We start from the raw sequence: 14,326 nt of genomic DNA on the forward strand, positions 1-14,326 counted from the left end.
ACAGTAAGAGGTCAAGAGGTCCAGTAGCAATTAGCTGAAAGTTGGCATATCTCCACCTACCACGGTGGAGTCTGACATATATTCTGCCAATAAATGAATTCTCCCCCTCTGCTTGTGTACTGGAACAAAGACAGTAGTCCAGTTAAATGACCTAATGGAGCAATAACCACATCTTCACTTAACTGTGCATGGAAATATACTGAGTGAAGTGGAGCTGTGGCTCCACTAATCAGATGATCAACAACTCGATCTGCAGCTCCTCCAGTCCACATGTGTCAGTGTCCTTGGGCAAGACCCTGCTCCTGAAGGCAGTGCTCACAGACGGGAATAAAGTGTGAATAAGCGCTTGCTAGATTCTTATGAGGTGCCTTGTTCAGCAGCCTCACGTGCTTTTGGTGTTAGATTGTGACACCAAAAGCCATCTTTTGCCGATGATATGCCGGTAGGCAGCATCAGCTGAGAATGCAGCTGGACAGAATTGTTTGCAGAGTAATAATACGCCACTGGACAGCATCTTGTTGGACGGCACCTGCTACGATACACAGCTGGATGGCACCTGCTGTGGCAGCATGATATGCCGCTGAACAGCTGCAAATTAAAACACAAGGTAACATAAGGACAGGGTTCCAACGGTCATGGAAAACCTGGAAAAGTCATGAAAATTCCCAATCACATTTTCCAAACATGGAAAAGGTATAGAATAAGTTAAAATCATTTAAAAGTTTTGAAAAAAGTCATGAAATTTTGTTGGATGTGATAAAATTGTTACAGTACTGCCCTGTGGATGACCTTCCACATTATGTAGCATAATGACAAATACATTTTCTGGAGCTGATGATGTAACCTTGCTCCAACATGTGTCAATGTGTGACATTTTGATTAACATCACGAATGTTTCTTTATATTTGCTCTCCCTTCTGTGTCTCTCCTAAATAGTTAGTTTGTAGACTACCTGGCCAGCCTTTTCTATTAATTTTGCTTCTGTCAGAATTATGCAAATTAGTTGATTACATCATCTAGCTACTTTTGGGAGAGCCAATAGCTACTTCCCTCACAGAGGAGTTGGCAACACTGGGTGTGACTGTATTGGAAGTGTACAATGGTTCCTAAGCAAATAGGGATTCTGCAACACCATGTATGTGTGCTGTATGAGATGAAAAATAGTACAGTATGTCCTGTGGCACATAATGTCCAGATGGAGGCAGTAATGAGCAAAAAGTATGAGAGATGGACAGTTAAAAGAACTTTGAAGGGAAATTATGAATAATAAGCAAATATTGTGAGGAAATATCATGAGGACAGATTGATTTTCTTTAATCTCAGAGGAAAAAAGTATGTGCAGAAATTTTTGCTTTCCAGTTCTGCAATTCATACATACAATGTAACATGTTCGACAGTTTTTTAACAAAGAATATGGAAGTCAAAGATAACAGCAGGAACACAGGCATAATCCAAAGCACATTCACATATTTCCATTCAAAATCTAAATAAACCTGAATTATGTTAATTTATATTAGACTGTCCATCATTGGACACCTTTTATTGTTTAAGTTGCAATGCAATAACAGTTAGCTATACATTGGCAAGTGTGCAGCTAACTGATAGCAGCTACAGTTAAGAAGTACTTCTGAAACTATGAACAGTGTAATGTCACAACTAAATGAAAAAGTGAATTTATTGTAGCTTTTTTTATTTATAAGGAGTTACGTGGACAATAAAACATCTCCAACAACCTCTAAACATATGATTAAATATGATTGAATAATTGTTTAATATTATTTTCCTCTAAATTGGTGCAAATAAATGTTACATTCCAGAACAGAAATAATTTAGTAATGTAATAAATGTAAATCAAGTTACTTACAATTCCTGGCAGCTCAGCATAGACAGGATTACAAATACGCTCATTGTTACAGTGTAAGTTTAGTACTGAATGTTGTTGCATTCCCTATTAACATGTATAAATTAAGACCACATTCTTAAAAAAATAAATGAATTAAAAAACATTAAGGTTGATTTTTTTTTACACCCACCTTCACCTATAAAATTTCTGTGAACGCAGAATAAAGAATAATACATATATCAATAAATGTATTTAAAAAAACTACTACTACTAGTAGTACTACTACTACAACTACTACTAATAATAATACTAATAAATAATAAAGAGATGATAATTACTAAAATACTAATTTCTACAAAAAATACTAAATCAGTCAAAAATGATAATCAACAATCAACCCTTCATCTTTGACATAGTTTAGTCAATGATAGAACACAAGAACAGGCAAATAGATGGCTCTGTAAAATATGACAAAGTGCACATCAGTGGTGAGCGCTTCAGGTTTTCCTGTAGTGTCTTGAATTTAACTATATAATTGAGCATAGGGCCCCAAACAGATTTAAAAAAAATCCTTGACCCCTCAAACTCCAACAATCTCCTTTTACATGCTGATGAGGTTGCAAAGGTAATAGGCTATTATTATTTTTTTCTTTCTCATTATTTGATAACTTGGCATTTGATGACGTGGTAAAAACAAAGCGTGTTGTGTTTGCTGGTGACATGTGACATATATTACTGATATCTGTTACACTGGAACATTCTGGAGAGTCTGGAGTTGGTACGATAGATGAGATGGACAGTCTTAAAGTTGTATTAGATTGAGACAGAACAAGACGTACTGTCTTTTTTTTGTATTGTATTAAGAGAGGCTTCTGTGAGATGGGGAGGTAAAATGTTCATTCATGAGGCCTGTCTGATTTACAGGAATGTCCAAAATTGACTCCATTACTATATTAAAAGGAACATGGGGAAAAAGACATCATTTAATTTAACAAAGCTACGGACTTGGAAGTTCACTGAAACTACAGAGGACATGAAGACTGTAAAGGCCATATCAGTGCTGGGATGGAGAAAGAAATAGTTATTGCAAATGGGGCTGTGTTTCCAATCTCTGTAATCAAAGGGTAAATCTAAACTGAGAGCACATTCTTAAAGTTGAAGCCATAATAGCTCCGGTCTGAGTGAAAGCTGGCGTGTTTTGCTGCCGCTACTCACCGGCAACTTTTAACACATTTTTACGGTTCTCCAGCCAATTTATGACCGTGCCTCTACTCTAAACTGGGAATTTTAAACCTCCCTTTCTTTGTGCTGCTGTGGCTCCGTGGTCACATGATTGTTGGCTTTCTTTACCCTACCTGCACAGCTCACCGCCCAGCTGTGTGTCATCACCTGTCCGCCGCGCCTTACAATGTCGATCAGCAGGGTCTATATGTGGTCTCTGCTTGTCTGGACTGTCCTGTCGCTCCTCCATCCACCTGTGGATGGACTCCTCCAGTATTCGGCCACGGAGCTCCTCAGGCTTTGCACTCAGCGGTCCCGATCTCCACCGGCTCTACACTTCCACCTGGACATCTCCCTCCTGCCTTGCCGGAGGTACATCCACCGTGGGTCTCGACATGGGTTCCACTTCGGCGGCTCCGAGGGGATTACCTCCTTTTGGACCTCCACTCGTCGCCCACCCAGAAACACCAGCCAGACTGTGAACCACAGTGTGTTAGCCAGTCTGGCTAGGTCAGCTAATGCTCCTCTCAGCAGCGACAACGCCGGTGTCAACTTTGGTCTGTCGAACATCCGCTCCCTCACTAACAAAGGACATCTCGACCAGGATATTCTTACGGACCACAAGCTTGACTTTCTTTGTTTAACTGAGACTTGGCAACTTCCTGGTGACTTTTCCCAACTTAATGACTCTACCCCTCTCGGGTTTGTTTGCAAACCTCACGGCTCGGGTTGCGGAGGTGGTCTCGTGATACTCCACCGCAAGAAGTGGAAGGTCCTGCCAGTCTCTGTCCCCTCCCTCTCCTCGCTAGAAAGCCTTGCCTGTAATCTATCCAGACCCACCCCCACAATCATTGCCACAGTCTGCCGTCCCCCCAAGCTTCACAAGGTCCCTTTAAATGAACTTTCTGCCCTCCTGACACACCTCTCCACTTTGCCAGCTTCTGGATCCATAGCCATTTTCTGTGTATTGGCTCCCCCCAATAGTTTCTTAGTTAAGGGAGCACCAATCCAGACAAAATTCTAAAAATGAGACGGTCCGTAACTCTGGCAGCTCAAGGAAGACTTATGTCACTTATGCCTCCTAATAAAAATGTTCCCCGATTTTCACCTCCTAGATCAGGAATACTCAACCTGCTTTGCTTGGGGGGCACTCCACATGTTTCTGGGATTTCAGGATGTTTCTAGAAAGTTTCTATGATTATAGGAGAGTTCTAGGAATTAAGGAGATTTCTGGGATTTTAGGAGATTTCTAGGATTTTAGGGCATTTCGAGAATTTTATTACATTCCTAGGATTTGAGGATATTTCTAGAATTTTAAGGTATTTCTAGGACTTAAGCAAGGATCTAGGATTTCAGGACATTAGGGCCTCATATATGTGTGTGTGTGTGTGTGTGTGCGCGCGCGCGTATGTGTGTGTGTGTGTGTGCGTGTGTTGGTCTGTGTGTGTGTTTGTGTGCATGTGCGTGGGCGTGCAAGTGTACATGCATATGTTTGTGTTAGGATTGGAGAAACCAGTGACAGGCTTTGTTTGACCCCCAGAGAATATGAATGTGGTGTGAAGGCATTAAAATTCAGTCAGCATGACTTGGACCAGCAGAAGCACACTCTAGTCTGGCTCCACAGCTCACTAATGTATCTGATCAGGCTTTTTTATTGTATAGACAGATTTTATGTTTTAAGTTAAGATATTTGCACGTCTTAATATTTGAGGATGGTTTTCTATCACATTAAGAGAAGAAATACAAATGAATCCACTTTCCTTGGAGTGTTTGAAGTTCAGTTCAACTTGAACACTCTTAAAATACAGGTATCATCAGAAAGTATAACATAATTTGCACCATATGTCTCACACATACACACACGCCAATAATGTCAACAAGAGTCTGTCTTGGTACCCGATCTAAGTGGGTAAAAATAGAAAAGCAAATATACTTTTGAGGTTTTTTTTTTTTTTTGAGTATTTCTGCAAATGTACTTTTTTATATTTTTTAAAGAAATTTCCAAGAGGGGAATGCATCCTTGCATCCTGTTTATCAAAGAGGTGACCTCCATAAACTGCAGACAAACTGTCTGTACCTATTCTCTCACCTAATGGATATCTGATTTCCACAAAGACTTCTTTTATTTCCTTCAAAATACATAATTAAACTTTAAAGTTAGCAAATTCTAAACATTTTTCTTTTCTAAAAATATTGAGGAAATTAAATTTGACACTGAGAAAAAATAATGTTTTCCCCAACAAATCAAAAGTAACTTTGCTGGATAGACTAATATCAAGGACTGTGGTTATAGAAAAAAAATATGTAGGATTTCATTAAATAAAATATATTTTTTCAATTACAAACAATTACAATTTTAAAGATTGATTACGCCAGTGCACCAATTTTCTTTTTCTTTTAGGGGTATGCAGTCTCCTGTGTTATTTGTATCAATGAAGAGTCAGTAATGAGCAGGATTATGGCTTCATGAAATCACAGGGCTGTGAGCGTGTGTGTGTGTGTGTGTGTGTGTGTGTGTGTGTGCATGTGTGTGTGTGTGTTAGTGGGCTGAGTGAAGGTGGTGGAACTCTGATTAACAATCACACGCTCGTGTATTCCCCTGCTGTCGGGGTATAAAGACTCTGTATGACGTGTAGAGGCTGTACATATGAAGCATGGTAAATCAAATGACTGCAGTATGAAGCCTGAACACACTCACATGTCCTCTGTCTCCCAGTAACCCTGGATGGTGTCTCTGTGGAGACACAGGCAGGACTTAGAAATAAAGGTGCTAACTATGGCCATATTGGGTTTTTTTGGCTTGTTCCCATAGAAGAATGCTTTTTGGTTTCTCATAGAACCATTTATTAATATTCTAATGGATCCCTAGCAGAGGGATCTACCTAGTACCTAACATAACAGGTAATACCTACAACCATCAGTGAAAGGTTCCACCCAAAACCTCCAATGAGAGGTTCTAGAGAATCCCTCTATGGTAAAATGGTTCCATCCAGAACTCTCTCTGAGGTTTCTACCCAAAACCTTTACACCTTCTAAGGATCCTGAAAAGAAGCCTACCCAGGAAGTGTTTCATATATATTGCACCCAAAGGATTTTCCAGAGAACCTAGTTAAATTCCCAGGGGATTCTTCCATGAACCCTTGTATATGCCATGTGTTGAATCTAAAATGTGCCTAGGGGGTTCTATACAGATCCCTTATACATATATCCCAGAGATTTTTATTGAGAACCCATCTATATAACAAGTATTTAATCTAGAACACAGAGTGGAGCTCTATTGAGAACCATTTTACATCCCAAGGGTTTAATCTAGAACCTAACCATGGGGTTCTTCAGAGAACCCTTGTATATTTCAATCTAAACCACACCTAGGGGTACCCAGAACACTTATATATGTTTATTCCGGAAACCACCCCACAGAGTTCTCACGAAAACCATTCATATTACAAGAGTTTAATCGAGAACAAACCCAGGGGGTGCTATCGAGAACACTTTATTACAAGGGTTTAATCCAGAACCCACCTAGTTTATATCCAAGTTTTTAATTTAGAACACACCCAGGGGGTTCTATCGAGGATCCTTTTATTTTAAGCGTTAAATCCAAAACGGCCCTACGGGATTCTACTGAGACCTTATTTATATTCCAAGGTTTTCATCTAGAACCCAAATAAGGGGCTCTAGAAATACTAACTGACCACAGTACCCTCAGAATTCCCTCCCACTGAACATGCTTTTAGTTTTTAATGGAACCCTAGTCTTCAGAGAGCAATGTCTTCACAAAAGGGTTCTTCCAAAACAAATGGTTCTGGGTAGAACCTCAGTCCTCAGGATGGACCCTGTTGGAACCTTTATTTCTGAGTGGACAGGAACACAAAACCTGTATACAGCAGGAGGCTGTGAGGGACGGATGTGTGTGAATGTGGATTAGATCAGTCCTGTTTTGCAGTAAAAGTGATGGAACTGTTTGAGCACATTGTTCTGTCAGTGCATTTTGGAAATGCCCCTGTGCTGTTAAATGCTGGTTTAAACTGGAAAGTGAAAAGGTTTCAGTGAGAGCTAGAAAACCACAGGCCTACACCACCAAACAGGACGTGTGATTGTACCAGGAGGGTAATGTGAGGGATGTCTGGGAGGATCAGCTGATGGCCGCTGTTGTTCCCATTACTGTGTGTCATGCTTCAACCTCCTTAAAACACAATGTCTCATTTCAAATCTAAACCACCAAATCTAAAAAAAAAAAAAAAAAAAAAATAGAGCAGTTCCATAAAATATGACGAGAAATAGATGCAGAGAGGAAGAGGGGACAGCGTGACATGTTTTGTGAAATAATGAATCAATTTTTTGTAGTTTTTTTCTCGCTGTGGGAACGCTCCAAGAGCCCATTTTTGGCTCAGATTCTATGCTTCTTCTCCTGACGCGGTGCATCATATGAGTGCATGGGAATTAGGAGGCCCACAGTATGCTCATTGTGCTGTTTATTATTTTGATTTGAGTGCTTCATAAACACTTGGGAGGAAATCAGGTTTATTCAGGAGTGACAGAGATATTTCTGCGGCTCAGACAGGGGGAATGAGAAGCAGCTGGAGGGGCAGCAGGTTTATGAGGTAAAGCTGAATTGTTAACTGGGCCATGGTAATAAATAGATGAAATAATGATAGAAAACTGTGAGAAAATTAGTCATGTTTTTCCATCTGCTGCAGCACTGCTCAGTGGTCAGGTTGCGGTAGTAATGGTGATGTTGTACAGAGGCACATTTTGACAATGTACCTGCATTGATTTCTGTTGTAGAGGGCAAGATAGTATAGAACAGACTAAGATGATGTATTGCCCTGTTGAATTTATAGCATATATATATATGTGTGTGTGTGTGTGTGTGTGTGTGTGTGAAGAATGAGTCACGGTAATTGAGTTTAGACAAAATCAGTGCATGAATGACTATTTTAAGGTCTGAGCGTGATAGTGTTGATTTGATTTTAGAGATTCATTTTAACTGGAGGAAGCAGGACTAAACATTTTTTTTTATATGTGGGTGAAAGGTTATAACAGAATCAAATGTTACTCCCAGGTTACTCAGATTAATGGAAAGGGGACCAAGAGCATTCACTATGTGGTTGCTAAGGTTTGGGGATGAGAACAGTTTAAATTGCAGGTAATTTTGTGACATCCAACACTTAACATCGTTATGACAGTCTAAAACAGCAGCTTCAAATTATGAAAAGTGACAGCCAACTCACTAATGGTATGAACTATAATAATATTATAAACACTGACAAATAGTGACATTGTGTTTGTTAACATAGAACAACAAATTTAACTGAAAACTGAAACTACTCAGTTAAGCACTCGGCATGATGGGAAATGTAATATATAAATATAAGTGATTGGAACTGCAGTGAAAACATGTTGAAAGCCTAAATGGCATCAAAATTGTATTGAAGCAGCACATTCTGTTAGATAACAACATGTTGTGAATTTTGGAAATGATGATACCTCTGTCTTTTTCATTAATTTTGACTTGACATGACCTTGCTCTTCAGTTAATTGGAAACATTTGTCATCCTTTGGCATCCTCCATCAGCTGAGCTTCAAAATCCAGATAAAGTTTGGGGATGTAATAGCTAAATCTAAATCTACCTAAATGTAAAAATGATTTTAACTATTATAATAAATAATAATACATTTTATTTATAGAGCGCTATTCACAATACTCAAAGATGCTTAACAGAAACAAACAATGTCAGTTAAGGTCAATAAAACTAAACAGAATAAATCAAAACATGATCAGTAAAAGCAATATACATTAATCAAATATTAATTAAGTAATTAAGTAGATTAATTAAGTAGATTTAAAAATATGGGTCTTGAGGTGAGAATTAAATGTGTGGAGGTCAGAGCAGTCACAAGGGATTTGGGGAGTTTTTGTCAGCAGATATCTTAGTTGTAACAAACTGGCCAAGCTGAGCATTTCTGTGTTTCTATTTGGTGTATTTATTAAGTTTGGGAAACCCCGTGATCTCTAGAAAGCATAAGCACAAGTTGGCCAGCAGACTCAACAGGGACTAGAAAACATGTTCGGAGGTTGTTCCTACGGTTCAAGCGTTACTAAGGTTCACCTTTTCGCCCTGATGAGTTTGCACTTCTGCAAATTAACACCACTGTACTGATTGTTGAGGCCTAACTGCAGTCGCTAGAAGTACAAAGCTAAAATTAAGCCACTGATGAACTACACCACAGTCGCATTGTTAAACGTTGCCACATCGATTAGGCTGTAGAGCTTAAATAAGGCTGTTTGGCGTAGTTCAGGTCAATGACGCTCTGAGGTCTCATTTAGCCACTTGTTAGCTTCAAAGTTCACAGTGGGGAATATACTGAAATATTTATGTCATAGAACAAAACATAGAAAGTCTTGTGTTACTCACAGACCTTTCTTAAGGCATATACTGAAAAACCCATTCAAAAACCCATTAACTTTAAGATGAGGGAACCAGGAGTGCTAACTCATTTCCAGGTCTTATGACTCATTCCAGTGTTATGGCTAATGTGTGAGCTTTACAACAATGTCTTATAAAGTTGTTATGGCTTACAGCAGCAAACAAATGCCTATTTACAAATCCAACAGACACGGAGCAATTAACATTATTATAGAACTCGTGAGAAAAATACCTGATTCCTAAGCTTGCTATATGTATTTTAACCAGCTAATTGCCATGTTTTTTCTGTCCATAGTGTGGTGCTGTGGGTTTCATAAGAGTTCTTGTTTCCTGAACATTCATCTGTAGGAAATGAGGTCAATCCGAGTGGCAATAAAATTGCACAATACACACAGTCGATTTTAAGGATCTTATATATTTCTTTAAAAGAGAGCCTCAAGATGCTAAGGTAGTTGACAGTTCTCTGTGGGTTTGTTAATGTGAATGACCCTTTTCTCCTAGCTGCTGAAGAGCAATGGGTTGGGCTCGGGCCTTTTGAGGCGCAACAAGGCACCAATGGCAAGTTTTTATCAAGCTGAGCTACCTCACCAGTATGGAAGTTAGAGGTGACTTCTTACTATTATAGCGCAAACCACCAGGTTACAGCATAACCGCTATACACGAATTTACAGTCAGATTTCAAAGTAGTGTCACAATTAAGTTCAAATTCTGAGAATTTGCATAATTCATCTAGACAACATAGAAAACATCTGGAAGGTCTCTTTACAAAAAATAATTGATCCATATGTGAAAAAAAGATGCTAAAAGATGCTCTATTTTCATGGACTGCTATAGGCTACATAATGGCAGAATTCAAAATGTTGCCAGTTATACAGCTTTTGAAATCAAACACACTTCATCTGCCCCGACAGCAAAATATTGTCCTTTATCATGAACATTGAAGCTTTATTTAGCATGAACTTGCAGTAGCTGTTGTGACATATTTTGATACACCGTGGGCTCGATTTTTAAAATCTGTGTAAAATGTGTGTGTAGGATAGTCTGAAGACACTGTGTCGTGAGTGCGGTGTGAATTTAGCAAAAATGTGGGAGGATATAGGTTTAATTAGTTTTACAGTTTTTGATGAAAAGAACGTGATGAGAGTGATGATCATCATTTGCACAAGGCTGGAGTTTATAATTGTCTTCATGATTGGACCTACAGTTAAGTGAAAGTTGCAAAGCCATGGGTCATACAGGTGATTTGTTATGAATTTTCAATGTTTTTAACTTTAAACAGCTGCTGTTACACCAACATTAGGACTATTGGACCCCAATTCCTGTTGAGAAAGTTTAGCATGGGCTTTAACATATGTACAAAGTTTGCTTTATTTTCATGAATGGGAAGTTAGTTTTCCTTAAGATGATGAGAAGGTGAATATGAGGGACCAGGAGCAGAGCTTTCCAGCTCCATGAATGCCCCCTCTCACACTGTCACATAATTATACAGTTATATAAAGCAGCATAAAGCAGGTCAACATACTGTATTTTCAGAGCACAATTTTACACTTGAGTTCTCCAAGAACGAGACAAACATTTTACTGTGTTCATCCACTTTACAACATATTGTGTTCATTGTACTGAGAGATGCTTTGCATCTATGGAATCTGAAAATGTCATACGCTTGTCCCTTCACACTGCTGCATTCTCACTATGGTGCACCGCAACTGAACTGTTTTATGAGCTGTAATCACAGAGCTAACTGAGCACACAACAGGTCTGAGAATTAATGTAGCTGCTGTGTAGGGTGTCAGGCCATTAGATGGTGGCTCCTGTTCTTCATTGATAGCTGAGTGTTAAGTGTGGATGCAGAATGCAGATGGGGCAGAGGCTTCATTATCATGCTGTCATATTTCTCTCCCTACTTATGGATATATTAAAGTATGCACTGGAAAAGGACCTTTTTTGATTCTCATTATATATATATGTACAGTAGTCCCTTATAAAGTGATGATTTGATGCACTGGCGATGGGTGCTGACTGCCAGATGGGAATGGTCGCACCTGAAGCGTGTACTTGTCATTTTTCATTTACACTAAAGCATTTTAGTTGTCAAAGAACAAAAATGCTGTTATATCTCTAGGTTTGTTTGCCTTTTGAAAAGAAATTCATCTGAAGAATGAAACATTTTAAATTATACCACAGTTTGTTACATTATGTGTTGACATTGCTGGAGTTTCTTTGTCCATGTGGCTTCATTGAGAGAGACTCTTCAAAGGTGCACTATTTTTTATAGTGTTTCCCTCTAGTTCCCTCTTTTCCCAGAGTGTGAAATGTAGTCAATAACATGTCCACTACTTTCTGCAGTCCCACAATGCAATGTGTCTTATTTTATAGTAGATTTCTGTACTGTGTGATTTGTCAGTGATGATAAAAAAAAGGTGTAAGTGAAAACTACTTAGTGTCTTCAGTATGTTTCTATAAACCATTTTTATGCATATTTTTATTTTGGAAAAAAAAGTATGGCTGGGGTGGAAAAGATGGTGTATAAATATAAAGACATTTAAAAAAAAAAAAAGTGAAATGGAAACAGACTAAGTAAATAAATCATGACATACTTGAAGTATATGGCTTAGACTGATGCTCATAAGATTTATTTGGCACCATGAGGACACTGTCATGTTCCTCAAAGAAATATGTGAAATAAACATAATAACGATTTTCTGGGATATGGTTGAAATTTGTCAGGAGATGATTTACAACCACAATTCCAGAAAGTTGGGATTTCTGTAAAACATGATTTTTTAAAAATTTTTTGTAAATATACACTCATTCTGACTTTCAGGTTTGCGACACATTCCAAAAAAGTTGGGATAGGGGCATGTTTAGCACTTTGTTAAATCAACTTTTCTTAACCAACACTCAGTAAGTGTTTTGGAACCTGAGGACACTAATTGTTGAAGTTCTGAAAGTCAAATTATTTCCCGTCCCTGCTTGATGTATGGCTATATGTATAGTCGGGGGTCTCTGTTGCTGTGTTTTGCGCTTCATATTGCTCCACACACTTTCAACTGGGAAAGGTCTGGACTGCAGGCAGGTCAGTCTAGTTGCTGCACTCTTTTACTACAAAGTCCCACTGTTGGAAAATGCCCAGAATGTGTCTATATTGTCTTGCTGAAATAAGCAGGGACGTGAGAAGACCTCTTCTGGATGGCAGCATTTGTTGCTTCAAAACCTGTGTGTACCTTTCAGCATTCATGTTGTCTTCACACAATGAATCCAGATGTCTGTCAACATTGTTACTGGCATCTGACGAGTGCAGATGATCAAACTTTCTCTCTCTCTCTTACAGGAATCATGTCTGCAACAGGGAATGGCTATGTCATATACATGACCATTAAACGGAAGACCAAGTTGAGGCCCCCTGAGCTCATGACTGTTAATCTAGCCATCTTCGATTTTGGCATATCAGGTACTGGCTTATGTGTTCAGTTCAACAGGTCTTCCTATCCATACAGCCACACATTTTGTTAAATGTAGTTTTTTTTTTCCGCAAGTTGCATCACGTTATTCTGTGTTTTCATCCATTCATTGACTCATGTAATGACATTATTTCCACTCCCGTAATTGTCTCTCCTCTTAATAAGATGCAGATGTTTGTCTGTTGGCCTCCCTATCTGTTTTTTTTTTTCATTTTGACTTTTAATTTCAACAAACAGTCATTATCTAGCATCTCAAAATGTCCCCAATTTAATTGTTACAACTCATAATGTCTGTAATTCACCAGCAAATTTAAAGTCAGTGTTAATGGACTTTCTCTCTTATTAACTTTAGTAATTTGTTTCTCTTCCACATTACTTACCCAGGCTTACACTTTTTTACTTCAGCTACTAGAAGACAAACTGATTCTAAATGTAAAAGTCAACGGAGTTGTCGTGGAGAACACTACTCAGCCTGTGAAACTAATTGAAGAATGTCTTGTCAGAAAGGTCATTTTTGGAAAAGAAAAAAAAAATTGCATGGTAATCTCTGGAGTCATTGTCAAGATACTTGAGTCTGCACCGAAGTGGTGGAATGTTTGAAAGGGACCCACTAAACTAAAGTTCACCAGGGCAGTGGATATATGTATACTTTCATAGAGGGAGAGAGATGGTAAATTGCATGTCATTAAGTGCATTTGGCATAGTTTTTTTTTGCACTGCAATGGACCTCTCACTTTCATATAAACTGAAAATTGGAGGGAAACTTTCTGTGCATTGTTGACTGTTGCCGTCTGATATGTTCTTCATTATATCTGCAGTATCTTCCGCGGATCAACTCCTTGTCCTACTTGCTAGCAGAACCAGCCAACATGGTTTGTTTGTTTTTCGAACTTCCCAGCGCAATAGTATGTGATGAGAGGGCTAGAGGGCTAAAATCTAACAGCAAAAAGCAAAACAAACCCAGAACGCTTTGTGCTCACAATGCACAATTAAGTGAACCACACCACAGACTTCAGTCTTCAGAGGGGCCTGACTTCCCTTGGAGTGCTCTCATATACGCAAAAAAATGCTGAGTCGTTGGTCTGAGTCTGCTTGGAGGGCTGAAACAGACTAAGTGCAAAAAACACCCTAAAATGTGTCACATACAGAAAGAGAAAAGGATCCCTTCATCTCAACCAGCACTGATATTTCAGCTAGTTCTCATTCCTAAATTGGCAGAAACAGCTTTAGCAGGGATTTTGTCGTAAGAATGCCAAAGCCACCTTTTGCAGCTGTATTATATGCCACCGGGCAGCCTCAGCTAGGGATGCTGCCGGTAGAAACATAATATAAGGAACATGAAGATCCCTGTAGAGTGGGCAGGAGGGGTG

The 14,326-nt window shown here is 38.9% G+C and overlaps 1 protein-coding gene across 1 annotated transcript in view; it reads left to right on the plus strand.

Annotated features, from left to right (window-relative positions):
• Positions 1-14,326, plus strand: part of opn5 (opsin 5) — a 53,038-nt gene that overhangs the window by 20,971 nt on the left and 17,741 nt on the right. The window contains exon 3 of the mRNA XM_042503853.2: positions 12,827-12,946. Within this exon, the coding sequence (XP_042359787.1) occupies positions 12,827-12,946 (120 nt within the window). The remainder of the gene's footprint in view (positions 1-12,826; positions 12,947-14,326) is intronic.

This window comes from Plectropomus leopardus, chromosome 16 (assembly GCF_026936395.1).
Source record: "Plectropomus leopardus strain MGB_pleo_1.0 chromosome 16, ASM2693639v1, whole genome shotgun sequence".
In the NCBI taxonomy this organism is placed as follows: domain Eukaryota; kingdom Metazoa; phylum Chordata; class Actinopteri; order Perciformes; family Serranidae; genus Plectropomus; species Plectropomus leopardus.